This window comes from Herpailurus yagouaroundi, unplaced genomic scaffold (assembly GCF_014898765.1).
Source record: "Herpailurus yagouaroundi ecotype Mexico unplaced genomic scaffold, PumYag 189, whole genome shotgun sequence".
Classification (NCBI taxonomy): domain Eukaryota; kingdom Metazoa; phylum Chordata; class Mammalia; order Carnivora; family Felidae; genus Herpailurus; species Herpailurus yagouaroundi.
In genome coordinates, this window is record NW_024412420.1 from 5481321 (window position 1) to 5502559 (window position 21239).

Below are 21239 nucleotides of genomic sequence, written 5' to 3' on the forward strand. Positions count from 1 at the left end.
TTGATTGTCTTCTTTCATCCAGTTTGAGACCATCCTGGTTCTTGCTTTTGGGAGTGATTTTCAATTGAAGGCCAGACAATGTATTTTTTTGCGAGACCCGGGCTGTTTCATAAAACCTCTGTTTTTGAGCTGCCCTTTTCTAACAGCACCTCAGTGTTTTTCACTGTATTTTGTAGGAAGAATAGGGAAAATTCTGTCTCCTCCATCTTCTGGTAAATTCTGGTTGTCTCTGAGTGAGATTTTGAGATTACTGCAATGCAGCTGGGTCCTTGGAATCTCATAGGGGGGGACACAAATTCTAAGATGTAGACTTAAAAAAAGTTCTTAACAGCATTTACCTTTCTGTGTTTCCAAGCAGCATGATCTCGTGAGTTCCTCCCATCCCCAGCTATTAGTCAGTGTTAATTCCTGTGGTCAAACCTAGTCCAAAGGGGGAGTGGAAACTTTTTTGTATCAATTTAGCCATCTCCACAGAATCCACTATGCTAATCGCTCAGGGGCTGGTTATCTTTATAACCAGGAAGGATACCAATACCATAGACTACCTCACAATTTAGTTCCCTCTTCATTTTTTACCTGGCATAAACATTTTTGAAATAGGTAACAGGGCGCCTGGGTGGCGCAGTCGGTTAAGCGTCTGACTTCAGCCAGGTCACGATCTCGCAGTCCGTGAGTTCGAGCCCCGCGTCAGGCTCTGGGCTGATGGCTCAGAGCCTGGAGCCTGTTTCCGATTCTGTGTCTCCCTCTCTCTCTGCCCCTCGCCCGTTCATGCTCTGTCTCTCTCTGTCCCAAAAATAAATAAACGTTAGAAAAAAAAAAAAAGAAATAGGTAACAGAAATGAAACCTTTTACTAATCCAATAACCTAACTTTGGTATCTCTGATCCTCTCTTCCGTTTCTTTCCCACAAAATCTGTGAGTTGAATATAGTTTTGGAGATAAAGAATCTGATTGCTCTCTTCCTCCACTGCTAGGATAATACGAGAGCATATTCCTGGTGGGTCCGTGTAAGAGCTCCCATCATTTTCACGGGTGCCTTTATCCTAATCCACTAGGAATTTACAGCTCAGCTAATGCATAATAGGCACCCAGGCTTAACCAGATGTCTTGAAGAAAAGAAATGGAGGGAATAAAGTTAACAAATATGTATGTAGGGAGGTAAAAATCTTATAAACACCTACAGCAATTTTCAGAAAGACACCCAGAATGTTGTGATGGGCCAAACAATATATGTGGCTATTTATTCTTAATAAAATGCTCTTCTAGAAAGTTCATTTTGAAAATATAGTTTCTGTCATTGCAATCACTGAAAAGGGTCTCTGGACGCTTTGCTGAACTCCAGCTCTGATATTATTCCAGCCTAAATTGTGTCTGACATAGGCACAGGAGGGTCAAAATAGCCTATAGTTACTATAGCCAATAATTCTTGTGAAAGTGTTCTAAATCATTTCCTATCTTACATTTATTCCTCTGATACTTTGATAGTTCTGAGCTGGAAGAGATTGGACTCCCCCCTTTTAAAAAGATTTTTTTTAATGTTTATTTTTTGAGAGACAGAGAGAGACAGAGCGTGAGCAGGGGAGGGGCAGAGAGAGAGGGAGACACAGAATCTTAAGTAGGCTCCAGGCTCTGAGCTGTCAGGACAGCTCAGAGCCTCACGTGGGGCTTGAACTCACAAACCGTGAGATCATGACCTGAGCTGAAGTCAGATGCTTAACTGACTAAGCCACCCAGGCGCCCCGAGATTGGATTCCCCTTAATTTGAGTCCACGGGTTTAGAAGTCACAAAGAATCTATTGATCATAAGTAAGCTTTGACCCACAACTGTAGAACAACAAAAGCCTGAATATGTTTTAATATAAGCGGAGGTTTAGTATGATGTTATGGGTATAACTTTCGAGGAATATGTGTCCTGGCTTCATCACTTACTAGCTGTGTAACTTGGTCGACTTCTTAATTTTCCTCATCTAAAAACTGAGGATAGATCCTGCCTCATAAAGATAAGATTGTTGAGAATATTAAATGAGAAAATGTACACAAAATGTACATTAGCTTGGGCGTATAAGAGCTCAGTAAATACTTCTGACTATTACTGCTGCCACTTCTCCTAGATTTCTCACATAAAACAGTCTAAGAACAGCTCTGTTCAAAATGCCGTGTTTGGTAGACTGTTTTTTATCAGATACAAATTTTCCTTACCCTAATAGAATAATTAAACCTGTTCCAGATTTCATGCCCATGACCGGGTTTGAAGGCAGATACTATTAGACACTTTTTTTTTTTTAATTTTTTTTTTTCAACGTTTATTTATTTTTGGGACAGAGAGAGACAGAGCATGAACGGGCGAGGGGCAGAGAGAGAGGGAGACACAGAATCGGAAACAGGCTCCAGGCTCCGAGCCATCAGCCCAGAGCCCGACGCGGGGCTCGAACTCCCGGACCGCGAGATCGTGACCTGGCTGAAGTCGGACGCTTAACCGACTACGCCACCCAGGCGCCCCAAGACACTTTTAACCCATCAAATGTTTATTTCTGGAACCCCTGAGCTAGGGAGTCATCCACATTTCCTCCTCCCCTGCCTTTTTTCCCTCGCCATGTTTATTTGGTCCTATGCCAGAAACTTCTTGGGGGTGATTCAAATTAGCATCCATTACAGATCAATCTAGAAAAGGTTGGTTATTTATTGTCAGGCAGATACATGAACCTTGGCAGTTTTAGAAACCAGAGCTAAAATGATCTTATAAAGTTCCAGTTAAATCAACACAGTGATGTGCTAGGTCTCATGATGACTTTCATGAAATTACCTCTGAAATGCTAAGTATTTTCTCACTCAGAACCTCATTCTAACTCTATAACTTATACCAAAGATCACACTGTACCTGCTCTTAGCCTTATAAGTCTTACAAAAGCCCTTGGCCAAAAGCAATAAAATTTGACCTGACCTAATCCGGGAGTTGCAATGGATAATGTGTGTATTTTTCATTCAATAATTTAATGTGGAAATTCACTGCATGTGTCACATATTCCCCATCTTAAAGAGAGAGCTTTTATGGTTCTAATGTTACGCAGAAATTACATACGTAAACACTCTTGTCATGTAAGACTCCTCACTTTCCTGATAGCTTCAGTAAGCGCTACAAAAGACTCCTTTGGAGAAAGTTGCTATTTCATATAGTGTGGGAGCCTGCTGCGTGAAATTCACCCACTAGAGTCACAGAAATGATGGCGGCAGATATTTTTTTCCCTGGTCCCTGGAAGATCTGAAATAATTGGCCCACTTGGGCCTACTGCATTATTCTCTCCTATTTGTCAATACAGGAAAAACACCGTGGACATCGACAGACAAGTTTTGCTCTCTTCCTCTCAGGTGTACCCTGGAGCTTTTCTTCTCCCGTGCGTGGCATGCTACGTGTCTCTCGACCTGGCCTTTTTCCTTCAAGGGCATCCCTTCGGAGCCCTCTTCTGTCTGACAGCTCTCTTTCCTTCGCTTTTTCTTCTCTTGACTCACGGTTTCCCCCTGTGTCCCGTGAAATTTTTTTTTTCTTTTGATCCTTTTATTACATTTGTTTTGAGTCGATCCACACGGTTCAAAAATCAAAAGGTAGAATTGGTGATACAGCACTAAGTGTCTGTAAGTCCTCTCTGCCATCTGCCCACAATCCTCATCTGCTCTCTCCCCGCAGGCATCCACTGTTCTTGGCGTCTTCTGTATCTTTCAGAGTTTCTTTGTTCACACTCAAACAAGTTTGAATGTAGATTCTCCTCGCCCACCATTTTAATGTAACAGGAAGCCCACTATATGTATTCTTCCAACCCTTTTTAAATGAATTAATTAATGTGTTTATTATTTAAAAAAAATTTTAGTGTTTATTTTTGAGAGAGAAAGACAGGGAGAGAGAGAGACAGAGAGTGTGAGTGGGGGAGGGGCAGAGAGGGAGGGAGACACAGAATCCAATGCAGGGTCCAGGCTCTGAGCTGTCAGCACAGAGCCTGACGTGGGTCTCGAACCCACGAACCGTGAGATCATGACCAGAGCCAAAGTCAGACACTCAACCAACTAAGCTACCCAGGTGCCCCAACCTTTTTTTTTTTAAACTTATCTTGGAGATCTTTCCATATAAATGTGTAATGAGATTCCACATTCTTTTCTATAGCTTCTGTATGTGGATGTGTATGACAATTTAGTCCTCCATTGATGGAGTTTCTGTATTTTATACTGCATGTGACGCAATTTACTCTTACAAACAATGCTGATACGAATAACCTTGTGCATATTTCATTTTAGAAATCTCTAAGCATATCTGTAGGATAAATACTCCTAATAAGGATTGCTGGGTCAAAAGTTGTTTGCAGTTGTAATTTTGATAGATATTGCCAAACTGCCCTCCATAAAGGTCATAAAAATGCATTCTTCCATTAGCATTATGTGAAAGTGACAGTTTTCTGGACCCTGATCTACAGAGTGTGTATTAAAACTTTTGAATTTTTGCCGTCCTGAAAGGTGAAAATTGATACGTCAGGTTCGTTTTAAACTGCATTTCTTTTATAATGGGAGAATCTGAACTTCTTTTTATATGCCATCTGTGTTTCTTTCTCTATGAACTGTCTTTCCCTCATTTTTTTCTTATAGACTTCAAAAGCTATTTATATATCAGAAAGATGAGCCTCTGCCTCTTGTACGAAATGGTGTCTTTTTTTGTGGTGCTTGTAGTCATTTCTGCTGAAGACAGTTTTTTAAAATGAGGTTGAATTTACTCTAGATCTTGAATCATGGTAATAAAGGCCTCTCCTTACTCTAGTTATAATGGATTTCTCCCAGTTTGTTTTTCAGAACAGTTACGATTTCATTTCATTTTATTTTTACATTGAAGTCTCTGATCCCTTTACAATTTATGCTGCAAGACACTATGAGACATGGATGCAATCACATTTTATTTTCTCCGTTAAGTAGCCTTCTTGTTGGATTCTACATCTTTCCCCTACATACTTGTGATACTACTTTTATCCTATAGTAAATTCCTGCATTTAGAGCTACCTATGGAATTTCTCTTCTAATCCACTGGCATATTATGTACCAGTGCGGCACTGTGGAGTTATTTTGGCTTTATAATGTGTTAGTATCATGACCTTTATGGTGACCTCATCGTAATGATGATAGCATCATCTTAACGTACATTATACATACATTTAAACAGCACATTATACCATACAAAGCATGTTCACTTACACTGCCTCATTTGTTTTGATCCTTATAGCATCACATGGGGCAGCTGGAACTGGTACTTTTGTCCTGATTTCATACATAAAGAATCTGAAGCCCAGGGATGCCTGGGTGGCTCAGTCGGTTGAGCATCCGACTTCGGCTCAGGTCACGATCTCACGGTCCGTGAGTTCGAGCCCCGCGTCGGGCTCTGGGCTGATGGCTCAGAGCCTGGAGCCTGCTTCGGATTCTGTGTCTCCCTCTCTCTCTGCCCCTCCCCCACTCATGCTCTGTCTCTCACTCTCAAAAATAAATAAACATTAAAAAAATAATAATAATCTGAAGCCCAGAGGAGACAGAATGTTTGCCCAGGATCACAAACAAAGCTAGCAGGTGGCAGAGTGACAACTCGCCTCTTTGATCCGACTTTGCCAATCCACGGTTCCGCTCCTTGGAATATCTAAGATCCTCTCTGAGTATCTACCAGAGAGTGTGTTCATTCCCATAGATTCACTCTGTGCTGCTGAGCTCTAAGCCCGGGCCGGATCTTCAGCTTTACCTAATCTTCCTGGGATTGAGGAAGACACAATCATGAAATCATAGAACGCTGAAGCAGAGGGAGACCTGAGAGGTCACAGACTAACCTAGTCATTTTATAAAAGAAAGGAAACCAAAGCTCAGAGAAGTTGTGAGCTTTGTTCCCAAGAGCATTTGGTTTGTAAGAAGTCAGGGCTAAGCCCGAACTCAAAGATAGTTCTTTTCACATGGTTTAATGAGGAACAGGAGGAGGTAAATGTACTATGTACTTTACTGAAACTAATCATCTCCATGTGTACAAGCACCTCCAGGGCCAGAAATGACAGTCATGAATTCATTCATTCATTCATTCATTCATTCATTCATTCGACAATCATGTACCATGTGCCAGGCACTGGGCTTGTCATTGGGCTTATAATGGTGAACCAAGCAACAGTCCCTGCCTTCAAGGAGAATACAGTCTAGAAAGAGAAACAGACATCAAGCATATAATATACGGATGAAGATGTAATTACAAACTGGGAACAAGACCATAAGGGAAACTGAACATGGTGCTCTGAAAGAATACAACAGGAAGACCTAATTATTTATACTGCAGAGTCTGGGAGACTTCCCACTGCTCCCCCCCCCCCCAACCCAATTCCAGCCTGATTTGTGGTCCCTGATACATCTCTGTGGAGACCTAAGATTTCACGGATCAGGACTGAGGTTCAAAGAGGAGATGTGACTTACCCAGAAAGGTCGCTTAGCTCTAGTTAGAGCAGAAGCAGAGGACAATAACCTCCTGACTTTCTGGCTAGGGCTTTTGTATAAATGCCATCTTAAACTTTAAAAAAAGGTGTTTTTTTTTTTTTTTAATGTTTTACTTATTTTTGAGAGAGAGAGAGAGAGGGTGAGTGGGACAGACATGGAGAGAGAGAGAGGGAGACAAAGATTCCGAAGCAGGCTCCAGGCTCTGAGCTGTCAGCACAGAGCCTGACTTGGGGCTCGAACTCACGAACCACAAGATCATGACCTGAGCCGAAGTCCAGTGCTTAACCTCCTGAGCCACCCAGGTGCCGCTATAAATGCCCTTACTGCAGACCCCTGCTCCACTACTAAAGTTCAGAGTGACATCACCCTTCACAACTCACAAGCTCCCAGGAGACTGGCGCTTTGACCTAGTCTATACCATGCCATAATCAGCACACTGCATAGAACAGACAAACCAAGATTTTGACAAACGCTTGCCAATGAAGCTAGGTATTTTCTAGAAAATAGTTTGTCTCATCTTCCTTGAGTGGTTCATCAGTTATTGTACTGAAGAATAAGCTGGACTTCCCTAAGCTGAGGGCACATTTTTATTTAGAGCTTAAAATACTTTGTAGTATAGCCTCAATTCTTTCTTTGTAAATGGGCAACTTTTCTTTGGCAGTGAAGTGTGACCTCACTTCTCTTGATAAATTGTTTCTATCTGTTAATGTAATGCTTAGCACACACATCATCGGAAGGAGAAATGTTTGATTAGAATAGAAGAGACACAACCCCGTTTATTTAGATTTGTCACACTTTCTGGGTTTTATGCACCCATTGCTCGTGGATGTGTCCCCATTTAACACCTTGGGCAGTGGGATTAGATAGGGATGATGGATGCCATTTCTCATTAAAATTAAGAGTTCCTTGACTCATTATGCTTTTCTCCACTTAACTTTATTTTTCTTTTCCTTGGGGATGAGTGGAGTGATAGAATTGGAGACTTTTTAATATTATTTCCATATCCACATTTAGCTATTTACAACTATGTGACTTGAAGTGATGGAACAGTCAAGACTGGTTTTAAAATGGGGAAAAATTTTAATAGAACTCTCCTTTAAAGAAACATTCCAAACTGTAGGAAATGCTCTAAATACAGAGATGTTCGTGGCAGCAGCACTTCTAATAGTGAAGCAACTGGAAGAAACTTGAACAGCCAAGGATAAAAAAAACCAAAAAATACACACTGATGACTTCCATGCCATATGAATGGATTAAAACAATGCTTCAGAACAAAAGTCATAACATGGGGATGTGAAGTAGAAGAGAAGAAGGCCAGTACAGCATAGTTGTCATTAACAGTAGAGGTGGGGAGCGGCACCTGGGTGGCTCAGTCGATTAAGCGTCCAACTTCGGCTCAGGTCATGATCTCACAGCCTTGTGAGTTCAAGCCCCGTGTTGGGCTCTGCACTGACAGCTGGGAGCCTGGAGGTGCCTCGGATTCTGTGTCTCCCTCTCTCTCTCTGCCCCTCCCCCTGCTCATGCTCTATCTCTCTCTCCTTCAAAAATCAATAAACATTAAGAAAAAAATTTTTAAGAGTCGAGGCGGGGTGCCTGGGTGGCTCAGTAGGTTAAGCGTCCAACTACGGCTCAGGTCATGATCTCGTGGCTCACGAGTTCGAGCCCTGAGCTGGGCTCTGTGCTGACAGCTTGGAGCCTGGAGCCTGTTTTGGATTCTTTGTCTCCCTCTCTGTCTGTATCTCCCTCAAAAATAAATAAACATTAAAAAAAAAAAAGAGAGTAGAGGCTCTGGGATGAAAAACTGGACTCTTGCATGGCTGTAGAACCTCAGCACGTTCCTCTGTTTGCTTTAGGGTTCCCCATTCATGAGGAGAGAATAATGATTGTACCTATTCCATAGGGCTGTGTGAGGGATAGAAGAAGCAACATTTCTAAAGCCTTGACTCCACACCTGGCATGTGCTATGGGCTTGACAAATGTTCAGTATTGTTGTTAAATTTATGATCTCAACTTATTATGGGGTCCAAAATTACCAAAAGTTCCTCCAAGGAGTAGATTTCTTTGGGCTGTAGGACTGAGGGTAACTGATTTGTTTTTTTGTTTACATTCTGTTCTTTGCAGCGTTCTATAATTATGACACTGTTTTTTCCATTTGTCCCCAACCCTCTTTTCACCAGAAAAAAAACTTTGACCTTTACTGACCTGCTCTGTGTCTCCAGGAGCCTGATTCTTACACACAGCGTCCCTTGAGGTGGCAGCTCCTGGTGGTGTCCCCGTCCCAGCGCTCCCCCATCTCCCTCCGAGTGTAGGGGTGATAAAGGCTTCCCCATCCAGCTAGTCCTGGGTGCCTTGCTATCCCTTGTCCATTCACGAACCCTGCCCACTTCTCTGTAAATAATCCCCTCATTAAAATTACTTCAGACTTCAAGCTGACTGTACTTCTGTTTCTGCTGGGACTCTGGCTGATAGAAGGAGCATACATTATTTTTTATAATTGGAAAAATTTTATTTGAGAAGCGCAAAGGACCACCCCTGCCTCCCACCTCCCAAAAGGAAGCACTCCTCACGGCGTGGAGAGGCCCCTCAGCTTCCAGACTTGAGGGTGATTATTTTTGTTTCATTTTTGAGCCCTCACATGAAATTAGGCTTCAGGCTAGAACACCTATTTCTTAGAAAAACACACTTTCTCCCGGAGAGAAATTCTAGAAAGCAGTCGCGGACTATTGACAAACTATAATGCTGCAAAGGGATCTGGCCAAAAAGGGATCAAGAGAAAATCTCCAAGGGGACAAGGTGGCCTGGAAGCGGCTCATCACCTGCAGTGCCAGCTGTGTGCCCAGTGGGGCCATCGTGGACAGAGCTGTGCCTTGAGTGGAGACCTGCCTCTGTGGCCACTGGAAACTCACCAGCCCCTGTGGCGTCTGGGCTCAGCAACGGCCAGGCTCCCAGGGGGTAAGTGATACAGTTTGTTCAGTCCGGGGGTGGTGATGGGGCTGGTTGGGGGGGCTGAGGGGGGAGGCTTGGCACGTCACCGAGCACTGCTCTGCCGTTAAATCTCCACTGGCAGGCTGACTTTTCCCCAGGAGGAAGCGTGGGGAGGAATCTCACAGTTGCATGGCAATAAAGAGCTGCCTGGTGGGCCTCCCTCTCGGCCAAGAGGCTTCATGGCTCCAAAGTTCTGGAGGGGTGTGTGAGGGGGAGGAGGAGAAATAAGCCACTCGACTCAGTACTGATGTGATCACCTTTGCGGAGACTTTCCGGTGGCAACCGTGTTGAAGACAGCGAGCTTGGGGGAGCCAGCAGGGTGCAGGAGGATGAAACTGAAGGTGGTGGGGGGAGGGGAGGGAAATGGGGGTGGGGGGAGAGGAGAGGGAGGTGGAGGTGGGTGGTGTCCAAGAAGAACTGTGGAGTTGTGAAGGAAAGCGGTGAGCGGTGAGGCTCAGTAAAAGACAGTGTCGGACAAAGCCAGTTAAAAACTCCAGCCTCAGTGGGCCTTACTCTCTTTATGCTGCAAAGTGAATTCTTATATTGGTGAGCCGCCTTTCCCCACATAAGCCCTCCAAGCCCTACAAAGAGGGGGTCTGCAATTATCACGTTCATTGTGACTCACAATGAATTCACTGAATAGCTAACTATGTAATATATATGTTAAACCCTGTGCCAAGTTCTAGGAATACAGAGATGAACAAGACATCGCTGTTTACATAAGGCTTCCAGTCTGATGGGAGAGACCCATGTTGAAGACATGACCACACATGCACAGCCTGGTTGCACATTAGAATGACCTAGCAACTCTTGAAGGGTATCTGTGCTCGGGTCTCTGCCCTGCAAAGACTCAGATTTGATTGGTCTTGGAAGAGGCCCTGGCATGGACCCGAAGGTGATTCTAATGGGCAGCTTTGTTGGAGAATTCCTGTTCTAAATATACTCAGGGTTCCCATGAACTTCCAACGACGGTCAAATGAAATTTGGCCAATAATTTACTGGATGTATTAGATACTAGAGACTCTAAAAAGTTCTATAATAAAGAATCCTATTTAAACTTAAAAATATACTGCAAAAATAAATAGATGTTTGTGATTTGTGAACATTATTTTGAAAGGCATGATAGAACTCATTAGGCATGATTTATATGAAATACTTAGAAATGCCTCTCTGAAGAAATGACCTTAATTTTTTTTTTAACATTTATTTATTTTTAAGAGACAAAGACAGAGCATTAGTGGGGAAGGGGCAGAGAGAGAGAGGGAGACACAGAATCCAAAGCAGGCTCCAGGCTCTGAGCTGTCAGCACAGAGCCCGATGGGGGGCTCGAACTCACAGGTGGCAAGATCATGACCTGAGCCGAAGTCACGTGCTCAACTGACTGAGCCACGCAGGCACCCCAAGAAATGACTTTTAATAGAGATCTGAACAATCAATGGTCAGGGAGTGGGGGGAACAGTTCCAGGCAGAGGGATCATCATGTGCAAAGGTCCTGTGGTAGTGGAAAACTGCTTTAAGAACAGAAAGGTTGTCAATGCTACCGTACTGTAGGAGGTGAGGGGAAAAAAAGACACGATTTGTGCCTTCAAGGAACTCATCATACCTTAGTAAAAAACTCAAATATTCCAAAAACTTCTATTACTCTATGGATCTATGATTTTCCAAATAAAACAGGAAGAAGAAGAAATCAGTGTCAAGAATAATCCTTCACCAGCTGATATAAAAACCCATTTCATGTTTGTCCCTAGGTAACTTACATAATTTTTGGAAACAGCAGATATGCTTTCATAATGTTGGCTTAGGGTAATATTAGTATTAGGTCATGTTTACTAAGCATAGTCTGGGTAACAGGGAGAAGTGACCTGGAGATTGAATCAAAATGCCAAATGGCACCTATGCCTGCCTATCATTTTTCTCTTCAGATCCTTCAGAAGGGAAACAAGGTACAGTATTTAAAAATATATCCATTAGCTAGAAAACAAAGTGAGCCTACATGCCCATTTTCCACCTCCTTGTTTCCTCCTTGATCCTTAGCAGCCACTAACCTGTTCTATATTTTTATAGTTTTGTTATTTCAAGAGTGTTCTATACATGGAACAACATACTATGTAGCCTTTATTCACCGGCATTTTCACTCAACATAATCCTCTAGAGATTCATCCAGGCCGTTGTGTGTCCTGATACGCTGTTCCTTTTCATTGCTGAATATTATTCCATGGTACAGACATACCACATTTAGTTTAACCCTTCACCAAATTGGATTGCTTCCAGTTTTTGATTATTACAGATAAAGCTACTGTAAACATTTGTGAACAGGTTTTTATATGAACACAAGTTTTCATTTTTCTGGAATAAATGCCTACCAGTTTGTGGGATGTATGGTACTTGCATGCTTCAAAGTGCTTTTCAGAGTGCCTGTATCATTTTACGTTCCCACCAGCAATGGATGAGTGATCCCATGTCTCTGCATCCTTGCCATGTGGTGTTGTCAACTATTTTCAAATTTTTTTGCTGCTCTGATTGGCATATGGCAATATTTCATGGTGGTTTTGATTTGCGTGTCCTTAATGCAAACCCAGTGAGTTATTATTATAAAGTGGAACTTGAGTAGATGGCACTTGAGGAGAGAAAATAGGTGCTACTCTTGGGAAGATAGGTCCTACACTCTGAAAGGATCATTTGAAACAAATTTTGAATATGATAATGGCAAGTAGGGTAGGAAAGAGAAAAGAGGCTATTAGAGATTTGAGGACAATACATAAGTAAGGAAATCATAGTACACTATCTGACTTTGCAATGTCAAAACTTACACATTCAGTGTAGACTGCACATAGTGACTTCCTTCCAAAAAAACAGGATGGAAGAAGTAACTTTACAGTGGAGAAACCAGACAGACACATCTCAGCCAGGCGATCAAGGCCAACATCAATAGTGATGAGTCCTGTTGGGAGCATGTACTCTTGATATGATGGGTTGAAAATGGCTAGCTAAAACTTTATCTCTGTGGTCTTCTGCCCCCAAACCCATATCCCTAGTCTAATCATGAAGAAAGATATCAGTCATGTCCAATAGAGGCACATTCTACAAAATACCTGACCAGTCTTCCTCAAAATTATCAAGATCATCAAAAACAAGGACAGTCTAAGAAACTGTCGGCCAAAGGAGCCCAAGGTGGTATGATGTGTAAATGTCATGTAAGGTCTTAGATGGGGTCCTGGGACCAAAAAGAGGCATCAGGTGAAAACTAAGGTTACTGAAAGAGAGTAAGGACTTTAGTTAAAAACAACAACAACCAAAACAAAAAACAAAAAAACGAACCAAAAGTGTGCACACTCATAATAGTATAAACATTGTGGACTTAGCTAAAAATAGAAATATAATTACGTTGACAGAATCAGGGACTGTAGATGAGGGTGGTATTATGAGAGAGTTAAATTCTTTTCTGTTATAGTTATAATTGCACATATAAGACCTGCAATTGATGTATCAAGTAAGAGCCATAGAAGCATATTAATTAAAGTAGACAGGTAATTATGAGAACTAGAGGAATTAAAACTGGCTGGCTCTGAAGAGTAGGGTAGGAATAATGGGGCAAATAACTTTTTTTCTGTATTATAAACCCTTCAGTGCAAATTTGTTTTTTAATCCCATTCTTAGATCACTTTAGACAAAAATAAAAATAAAAAGTATACATAAAAAGAGACAGACCTTCCATTTGAGTAAATAAATATAACTATATACTCTTTATGAGAGATAAATGTATCTGAAATGTCATGGGAAGGATGCACATAAAAAGATGGAAAGACAGCAGGCAAATGGGAAGAGAGAAAGCACAGTTAATCACAAACAAAATAGTTGAAGCAAACAGCGTTAAGCAAGACAAATAAAGCAGCTTCTCAGAGATCAAATATCAAAGGGACAAACACTTTGGAAAAAGACAGGGATTTAAACAACATCTACACATTCACACTATATACCCAATGGAGTTCACACATTCTTTTCAAACACCAAATCCAGTGCATATATATGGATTGATTGGCTAGCTACAAATAAGAGTTTTAGAATATCTCAACAGTATACAGAGCACATTAAAATTTTTTCTTAAAATAATAAAATTAGAAATTAATAATAAAAATATAGCAAAATATATGGTCATTTAGAAGCTTAAAATGGCTTGCCTAAAAACTCTGCTTAAAGTGGGAATTACAAATTGTTTAGAAATAAATGATTATAGCACCTTGCTTTAAACTTTCTGGATATGAACAAGATAGGGGAACATTTATAGCCTTAAATACATGGATTGGAAAAAAGAAAAATAAAGGAACAAGTAAATGAACTTTTCAAATTAAAAAAAAAACAGGAAAGAAAGAATAAAGTAAACAAACAGAAAGCATCAGGAACTGGCAAAGCTAAAGCCAGAAATTAATGAATTAGAAAATAAGCAAGAAATAGGTTTTATGAATTAAGAATGTTAATTCTTCAAACAAACCAATAAAATAACAAAAGTTCAACAATTGTAAAAGAAAGAGCACATATACATGACTTTTGAAATACTAAAGGGACCATAATCACAGAGGAGATTTAAAAATTATGTTCAATGCTATATCAATAATCATAATCCAAATTCCTTAATTTGGTAAAGGCTGTCTACCAGAAACCTCTCCTAGAGATCATACATAATGGTAAAATATTAGGCGTGCCTGGGTGGTTCTGTTGGTTAAGTGTCTGACTCTTGATTTTGGCTCAGGTTATAATCTCGTGGTTCGTGGGTTTGAGCCCTATGTCTGCATTGATGGTGGGGAGCCTTCTTGGGATTTTCTCTTCCTCCCTCTCTCTCTGCCCTTCCCCTCCCCTGCTCCTGCACTCTCTCTCTCTCAAAATAAATAAATAAACTTAAAAAGGTGGTAAAATACTAGATGCGCATTGACAAAAGCAGGTAGGAGAGAACGATAGGTACTGTCCCACTTACTGCACACAATGCATTGGGAATCAGAAATCACATTGATTCTCGTTAATGAAGTGAGATCCAGGAAAGAATGAAAAGTACTGGAAAGGACAAAATGATCCTTACTTGAAGATGATATAGCAAAAAAAGCATAAGATGCAAGACAATCTACTGAAGAAAAAAAAGTTACTAACAGAGCTCAGCAAAGCAACCAACTAAAGATTTCTTTTGAACTAGCACTAGCTCTTCTATTGTCCTACAATAGCCAATTAGAGAATATCTTGAAAAGAGAGTTGATTCATAATAGTCATGAAACCTGTAAAATATATGCGGCATGAAACTTAATGGGAAATGTAGAAGGCCCATATAAAGAAAATTATTAAACCTTCCTGAATACGTAAAATTCAACTTGATTAGGAAGACATGTCATGGATGAAAAGGCTTTCTGCAAATTAACTTAGGAATATGATGCTACTCCAATAAGATTTTTTCACTTAAACTTGACAAGCCAATTCTAAAATTCGTTTGGAAGGGAACATGTGTGCAACTAACTGAGACATTTTGAAAAAGATTACCCTGGGGAGGGACTCGCCCTACCAGATGTTAAAATATACTGTAAAGTTCCTATATGGTGTGAAAATTAATAAAAGGAAATGCCGTTTAAAGTGGATTGGGGAGGCCAGAAGGGGGAGCTCTCACACCCTACCACTCATTGTCAATTACAAACCCAACAGGAAGTCTCTCCTACTTCAGCTACTGCTTTACTACCTCAGCAGGAGGAAGAAAGGTTTTTCTCTTGCCCCAGCAACAGCTCAGCCAATGAGAGACCTCACAACTCAGCCAATGAAAAGCCGCTATACTTCAAACTCCCAGTTTACTCCAGTGGATTTTTGGTTTATAACAGCTCCTCTCAGCTTCCCTCACTTTCCTCTTTGAAGAGTGTTCCTCTGCTTTGCTCTTTGGACTTGTTGTAGCTTGCTTATCCCGAGTTGCAACCCTCTACTTTCGCTAAATGAACCCAGTTTTGCTGGTGAAGTAACTGGCAGTTTTATTTTTAAGGTTAACAATGGGTGTAGATAAAAAAAAAAAACAAAAAAAAAAAACAAAACAATGGGCATAGATAGGTGAATGAGACTATAACATCATATAATAGAAAAAAAATGGACACAACCTATGGCTATCAGTGGAAGAGTAATTAGATAAATTATAGCACTTCTAGTCAGGGAATAGGAATACTATACAATTGTTAAAAAGAATGAAGGGGCGCCTGGGTGGCTCAGTCCGTTAAGTGTCTGGACTTTGGCTCAGGTCATGATCTCACAGTCTGTGAGTTTGAACCCCATGTCAGGCTCTGTACGGACAGCTTAGAGCCTGGAGCCTGCTTGGGATTCTGTGTCTCCCTCTCTCTCTCTGTCCCTACCCCACTCATGCTTTGCCTCTCTCTGTCTCTGAAAGATGAATAAACCTTGAAAAAAAAATTTTTTTTAAAAGGATGAAGATCCAAACACACTGACACAGAAAGATAGATTGATATGTATGCTACATTGTTGAATTAAAAATAAATGTAGTCGTAAGATTACACGGTGTGATAATTTTATATTAGAGCACACAAACAAAACCATACATCTGTGTGCTTATACATGCATGTACATACATCAAGAAAAGATTTATAAGGACATACACTGGACTCGTAACAGAGATTCATTTAGTGGTAGGGGTGTCACATTGGAGGAAAGAGTAAATTGTTTTACTTTGTCTTTTATATAACCTGTACTTCCTTGTTTGCAGGTTAAAAACCTAAGTGAGGAAAATGCAAAAAGACTATGTTTTACAACATATATTATTATAATGTTGCTGTTCCCTCCCTCTCATTGGACCTGCTGTTTTTCCTCCTCATACATTTAGCTGCTGAACTTATTTCCACATTTTCACTTGCATGCAAAAAATGTTAATCCGCTGAGTTTCATGTCCTTCAGACGTAACATCTTCAGCCTCTCCTAGGTGCTCTCATCTGCAAACCTCTGGCCTCACCCCTGCCCAAACGGGCTAACTAAAATGATAAATCCTTTTGTTTTGTGGAATTTAATCCCTTCAATCTAGTAATGAGGGTAGCCTCCTCATATTATGATCAGATTAATTCTTCAATTAATTAAACATGGACAATAATTCTAGTCCTTAGAGCAATGAATTTTGTTGGTAGGCAAAATATCTTTCTAATTATAAGGTGGAGGGAAAAAAATAATAGAAGGGGTAAAAATAATATAAATACCAAGCAATGTGCACCTAAGTCCCAGGAGGTCAGGTTTTTCTTAAGTCTTGTGAAGAGATGGCCCCAATGATCAAATCATGGTCAAGTTCACACTATTATTATAAATTATCAACCCCTAGGGTTTTCATGTACAAATGGTGGACTCTCTTTCCTAGAAGCTACAGTGCTCCCAGACATCTCTCTGGAATTCTCTAACTTCCTTTCTTTCTGGCAAAGAAGTTGGAGGTAGTGGTTGGCAGAAACACCGGCCTGGACTTTGCTGGAGTGGATATCATATCAGGTCCTGGCAATCTCTGCAAGGAGAAATTTTTTTTCATTTAATTTAATTTAATTTTTTTTTTTTTTTTTTGTAGAAAATGTCATCAAAGGGAGAGCAGTTAAATGGTTTGCTATTACAAGCCTTTGTAGGAAGGAATTAGGGTGGTGGTTTCTAATCTGCTGGATGACACGGTGAGAAAAGATGGGGAAGGGCCCCAACCAAACCAGTGTCCTGCCCACACCCACTGGAACAGCTACTGTAGCGTCTCATCATTGGCAAACCCCAAAGGGTGCCACATCAGGCCCTGCTCTAAAAAACACACAACAACAACAACAACAACAACAACAAACATAGAAAAGAATTCATCCTATGGATGGAAAACAGATGCTGCACTGCACCTGTTAGAGGTTACCTTCCTTTCCATTCCTAACCCAGCAAAGAGCAGCAAAATCACTTTTGCAAATGTTCTCTGCTTTGGGGCTGCAGAGAAATGACACATCTTGTGCAAATGAGAGCTTCAGACAGGTTACCCAACACAGCGAGGAGAAAATGTGAAATGAGGTCCTGGCAATTGTCCAAAGCATCAGAGCATTTGAAATAACTCTAGTCTGGCTCTGTAAACCATGAAAATTGGTGAGATGGGACCAAAAGATGCAAGAGCTCTTTGAATCCAAGAAGGAAACACCTAGAAACAGACAAGTCGTTCCCTTAGCCTCATTTTCCTGCATTTAGGGGAGAGGCAGGTGGAAAACTCCAGTGGGTCTTACTTAGAACTGTTTCCATGGTTTTAAACTGAAATTGATGCCTTTAATGTCCAAGTTGTGATGACAATCGGCCTGGTTGCATGGCCCCTTTCATCGCCAGGGCCTGCACGGGGCTTGTAAAGAGATGCTCTTAAAAAGATTTCTGGATGTCAACAAACTCTTAAAAAAAAAAAACAACAACCCCAAATATGTTGATGAGTTGAGCATATGCAAGCGAGGAACCAAAGGATTCATATTTTCTTTGAAACACAGGCTCAAGTATGAAGGGGAGGACATCCGGTTGTCAAAATAGGCTTGAGGTTTTGTGAACCCAGAAATTCTAGAGAGCAGGGTGAGATTTGTTCCAAACCCTAAATACTGCAGGGTTAAGTCTTCCCTCTAAACAATGAGATAACTGACATCTCATTCCGTGGATTTCTCCCTTGTTTCTTCTTTTCTAAAGCAAACAAAATAACTCGCCTTGTTTCAGGGTAATTTTGCTAATATTTCCATAATTAAATAATTACTTCAACTCCTGAATTAAAAACTGTCCCGTCTCCGGGTACAGGAGGCTGCCAGCTGTTTTAAATAACCCTTGAGAGTGGTCAGGTTAAGGACTCAATTTATGACCTTATAAATTAACACAAGGAAACCTACTCCATAATGCAACAGACAATTCCATTTATAATGCTTAATTAATCCCCTCCAGTCACCAGCAGAACCCACTTGTGGCTTTCATTTCAACCTCACCCAAACGCAAGTCTCCTGAGATGAGACGTGTTAATATGTGAATGCTGATAGAGTTTGCAGGCCTCATGGGCGAGTATTAAATAGCGGACGGTCTGGATGAATCAGCTTCCGATTGTTCACTAATCAAATGTAAGAAGAAAACGGCAAGTTTGGCAGCACTGACGAAACCCTTCATCAAAAAACCTGAGCTGGAGCGAGGTAGAACGAGAGGCAAATGCCCAAGTCTGACACTGCCCGCAAACACTAGCTCTAGACTTCAGGAAATCTCCGCGGAGCAGAGACCCCGACAAAGTGTCAGAATTGTATCAAAGGATGGCTGTAGGAGGCTGTCCTGGGTGGCTTCATTTGTCTGGTGTCACCTGTACCCCGAGGCTGCTCTCTTTTTGATAAGAAAACTCAAAGTGGTAACCAATTCTATGCTGCCTTACCTAAGGTATTACAGAGTGGAGTCATCTGGAAAGTCCCAAGTATCTCAGAAGGCTACAGGGTGTGGGCAGAGTCATTTCTGCAGACAAAGAAGATTCTCCTGGGACTAGGCCCTGGGCGGGAGAAAGGAATCACCGCGTGGACAGGAATTCTGCCTCGTGGCCTGGCGTCTTGGAATATGCACGGACGGCTTTATCAGGTTTTAGGACTGTGCAGGGTATAATCAGGAAAATGACTTTCTCCCTTTTTGGTCCACCGTGTTCAAGAATCAGCATAACGTGATATGTGCAGCTCTACTGGAGTCTTTAGCCAAGCTCCTTAACCTCGCCGCCTCGGGTTCCTCATCCACAAAGCAGAAGTGCTAACAGTGCCCATCTCCAGGGTTCTTGTGAGATTACACAGAGCTAATACACACGGAGGTTTTAAACAGTGCCTGGCATACAGTAGGCGCTCCGCAGCCTCGACTGTTCTTATCGCAGCCTCACCCTGCTGCTTTCTCCTCTGGACTCCCTGTCTTCCCTCCAGGTGCTGCTGTAGCAGCTACGTCTGGCTGCCAGCAGCTCTCCCGAATAGCTTCCTAACTCACTTCCTCATTCCAGGTCCACACCTCTTCCAGTGTGTCAGACACAGTACTGCCACCTAAGTCTTTCATAGTCTACCTCCCATCCTGTCCCCCTCTTATTCAGGGGTCTGCAGAGTTCATCATCTAATGTCGAAACTCCTTAATCTTGAATTCAAGTGTCATTGTACCCCTGCCTCCTGCCCTAGTTTCTCTCTCTGCTCTTACATTTCACGGGGCCTTCTTGTGAGCCCTCACCTCCCCTGGAGCTATGATCTGTTCCCCTGCTCTCCTCTGCCTGTTCTAGCATGTTCTTGCTCTTCAACTGTGCTCCCAGGTTTCTCCACTTGGAGGCTACCTCCCCCTCCCACCAGCACCTTCTTTTTTTAAAACATTTTAAAAAATGTATTTATTTACTTTGAGAGAGAGAGAGAGAGAGAGCTGGGGAGGTGCAGAGAGAGAGAGAGAGAAAGACTCAGAGAGAGAGAGAATCTCAAGCATGCTCCACACTGCCAGCATGGAGCCCAATGTGGGGCTCGAACTCACGAACTGCAAGATCATGACCTGAGTCAAAACGTGGAGTTGGACGCCTAACTGACTGAGCCACCCAGATGCCCCTCCCCCAGCATCTTCTGGTCCAAATCCTAGACATCCTTGAAAACCAAATGCCACCTCGACCTTGGAACTTTTCTGATCCTATCATGTTACTTTCCTCTTTCTTTTCTGACTCCCAACATCTTTATCTGTTTTTCTTTTAAATCCTCAACCCTAGTTACCTGCTATTACAGATATCAATGCATATGCCTCTTAGTATGTTCCATTTCCCACCCTCTGAGCTCCTTGGATTGAGACTGATTCTTCAGTGTGTCTTACTCAGTCTTGTCTCCATCGCTATGCTATGCACAAAACAGGCCCTCTGCAAACAAGAATGGAATTATTAATATTTTGGACAGGTTTGGAATAGTGACAGCCTGATCCTGCAGTTCATGCTTCCTGTGACTTATTCTCAGTAACCCCTCGCTCTGTACGGGAGTGCCTATGCAAATATGTCAACTCAAAAAGTAAATGGGATTAAAAAATCCTATCAGCAGCAGAAAAAAAACAATGGATTGTTTTTTAAGAAGAAGCAATGGGGAAAAAAAAAGAAATCTGGAGTCCAGTACCTTTATATCTGGTCACTACAGCTGCGTTGACACTAACAGGCTCTTGAAAGCTGACAGTGAGTGATGTGCTGCTGGTCACCATAAGAGAGGCGTTGGTTGGCACCTCGGGGGCTCCTGGGACAGAAGGAAAAACATAAGGATCTTAACATCGCAAATCCTTTTCAAACAACGTTCCCGCCTCTTCAAAGGATACCCTGAAACACACACTATGGAAACATTTGTTTGTAGAGCCTAATAGCTTTTGCTTTTGAACATTTTCATTAGAAGTCTCAATGGCCTTTATTTGTTGCTATTGTGATCTTATTTGAGCATTAGAACATCTTCTGAAGGGGTAAATAATACCAGTTAAGCCTTCCCAAAGTATCCTGGAAACACAACAGGAGATTGACCTGGACCAGTGGAGAGGAGGCCAGAAAGTGTTAGCAGGAACTGTTGATAGAGACTGGTACATTTCATGAAGTATTTTCATGTAAATCATTGAACTGGAGCCTTTTTGCAACCCTGTTGGGTAGAAAGGGCAAGTAACAGTGTGTGCACGTTTAGGAGGAAGAAACCACGTCTGAAGAGACCACACTAACTTGTTCAAGGACGCAGTGAAGACACAGCTAAGACTAAAGCCTGTGGCTTCGGATGCCCCGTTCTGGGCTCCTCC

At 41.7% G+C, this 21239-nt stretch overlaps 1 protein-coding gene across 1 annotated transcript in view; it reads right to left on the minus strand.

Annotated features, from left to right (window-relative positions):
- The window catches only part of ANKFN1 (ankyrin repeat and fibronectin type III domain containing 1), a 303330-nt gene that overhangs the window by 98371 nt on the left and 183720 nt on the right, over positions 1–21239 (minus strand). The window contains exon 7 of the mRNA XM_040497067.1: positions 20588–20701. Within this exon, the coding sequence (XP_040353001.1) occupies positions 20588–20701 (114 nt within the window). The remainder of the gene's footprint in view (positions 1–20587; positions 20702–21239) is intronic.